Below are 2,414 nucleotides of genomic sequence, written 5' to 3' on the forward strand. Positions count from 1 at the left end.
TTCAAATCATATAGTTACACATTACTTTAATTAATGCTTACTAGACAAAAATATTATCAAAAGTAATAATCCAACGCATTGTTTGAACCACACACTACTCTATATCATTATTTTAAGTCACTAAGAGATAATCAAACTGCTAATAATCACCTCTTGCTGTGCCACGTCAGTTGCAATGTGAGCCAACTTAAAAGAAAATCGTTTAAAATCATACCCATAAGGAAAAAAAAGAAGAAAATATTCCATTATGATAATCACATAAATCACTGTTTAAGAAAATTCAACCCACCATAAGGTTAAAAAAAATTCATACTAATAATCAAAACAGTAACATAAAAAAGAAAAATCCAACCAAATAAAACAAAAAAGAATACAAAATACTTAACAAAATAAAATAAAATAAAATAAAATAAAAGAACTTTAATACTTAATTACAAAAAATAAAAACAAAAAAAAAGTAAAGAAATTTCCTAACTTTTTTTTTTTTTTTTGACACAAACCGATCAAAGCCATTTATTAAGTAGCCAAATTAGCAAAATCCTTACAAATAACCTCTTGCAGTTCAAGAGGGAACTCCTCTAACTAGATACGGGCTTCATTAAAACTACTACTCATACTAGCTAATTTATGAGCTATAACATTGCCAAATTATTTAAGGAAAGAAAAAGAAAGAGAACGACATTCACTAGTGAGTCGTTTTATATCCTTCAACACCCTACCAAACTCGTTCAGAGGGAAAATGCTCTTCTTCAAATGGTGAAATTGTTTGATGTTGTCCGTTTCGAGCACTAAATCATTAAAACCAGCTTCCTTTGCATATAGGGTGCTCTGCCTCATAGCAATTGCTTCCCCAACATCCACCTCAAAGACCCCTTTGATACATAGGCAGCAGGCCATCACTATATCCCCAACCGCATCTAGAAGAACACCACCAATACCAAGCAGCTGCTGCCCAAACAAACATGCGTCTGTATTGAGCTTGTATTTCCCTTCCACAGGCGCTTGACACACTAAGCCAAGTTGCTGACTCGGGTATGAGATAGCAGCCTTTTCCATTGTAAAAGCATACTCACCAACCAAACTAGTTGCCTTGTGGATAAGTTCAGCATCAGGTATCTTCTTTCCATCAAACACCCATCTATTACGCCTATTCCATACTCCCCACGCAAGAGCCTAGAAAACATCCTAGCACTCTGATTCTTTTATCTTATCCTTCATGGCATTGCACTAGTTTCTGAACCCACAGACTTCCACCAATTTTATCTCGAGTCTAAGGACGGAGTACCTCCAAATTGAGGCCACAGACGAGCACTCAATGAATAAATGAAACATTGTTTCCTCGACTTCACCACACATGGGACATCTAACATCAACCTGCATCCCTCTTGCGGCTAGCACAGACCTCACAGGTAAGCTCTCTTGGACACACCTCCACGCAAAGAGCTTTACTTTTGGCGGAATGTGTGCATGCCAAATTGATTTCCAATTGAAGATTTTCTGCCCACCAGAACTTGTAGCTCTGTCTCTTTCTTCCTCTTCAATCATCATATGGTATGCACTCTTGACAGTATAATATCCGTCTTTCGAACCATGCCATGTCCACCCATCCGCTTCTTCAAACAAAGGAATTGGAATGCTACACATGTTCATCAATCACTTTCTCGCTGTGTAAACAGCTCACTCAGCAAGCTCATATTCCATTTCCCCTCTTCTCACAATTCATTCACAAACAACGGAGTGTCATCCCCATCACCCTTAGGTGATAGGAAACGAAAAACAGGGAGATTTGGCACCCAAGGGTCCTCCCAAATTCTGATGCTACTGCCCTTACCTATGGTCTTCCTTGCTCCCTTTTTAACAATATTCCGGACACTCAAAATGGACCTCCATGTGAAGCTCAAATTTGATGCAATTTTAGCCTCAAAATAATTAGTCGAGGGGAAATACTTGCCTTTTAATACTCGAGCCATAAAGGATTGTTCATTTGTCACTAATCTCCAAGCTTGTTTGGCAAGCATTGCCTTGTTAAACAGTTGCATATTCCGGAATCCCAGTCCACCATTACTTTTTGTCTGGTATAGCTTATTCCATCCCACCTAACACATCTTCCTCTCATCACCTTTTTGACCCCAGAAAAAATTCCTACACATTTTTTCCACCTCGTTGAGAATGCTAACCGGGATTAGAAAACATTGCATAGCATAGGTAGGAATTGCTTGGGCCACCGACTTGATAAGGATTTCTCGACCTGCCTGAGATAGAAAATTTCCTTTCCAAACCTCGAGCTTTTTCCAGACTCTATCTTGAATATTTTGAAATACGGCCTTTTTAGATCCCCCCATATAAGTAGGGAGACCTAAATATTTTTCGTGTCCCTCGACAGCCTTAAAAGATAACTTCATCTGAAGCATATT

General features: G+C 38.2%; 1 protein-coding gene across 1 annotated transcript; it reads right to left on the minus strand.

Annotated features, from left to right (window-relative positions):
* Positions 1-648: 648 nt before the first annotated feature.
* Positions 649-1,644, minus strand: LOC145570964 (uncharacterized). Its single transcript, XM_081630077.1, has 2 exons — positions 1,286-1,644; positions 649-1,147 (listed from the first exon to the last, which is right to left on the minus strand). Exons 1-2 carry the CDS (start codon positions 1,642-1,644, stop codon positions 649-651), a joined length of 858 nt encoding a protein of 285 aa, XP_081486203.1.
* Positions 1,645-2,414: the final 770 nt, after the last annotated feature.

This window comes from Chenopodium album, chromosome 12 (genome assembly GCF_948465745.1).
Source record: "Chenopodium album chromosome 12, dcCheAlbu1.1, whole genome shotgun sequence".
NCBI lineage: Eukaryota > Viridiplantae > Streptophyta > Magnoliopsida > Caryophyllales > Amaranthaceae > Chenopodium > Chenopodium album.

Coding starts and splice junctions, on each gene's coding strand:
- LOC145570964 (XM_081630077.1), bottom strand. CDS start 1,644: ATGTGTAGCATTCCAATTCCTTTGTTTGAAGAAGCGGATGGGTGGACA. Junction 1,148..1,285: donor TCTGTGGCCTCAATTTGGAG/GTACTCCGTCCT, acceptor AGTATGGAATAG/GCGTAATAGATGGGTGTTTG.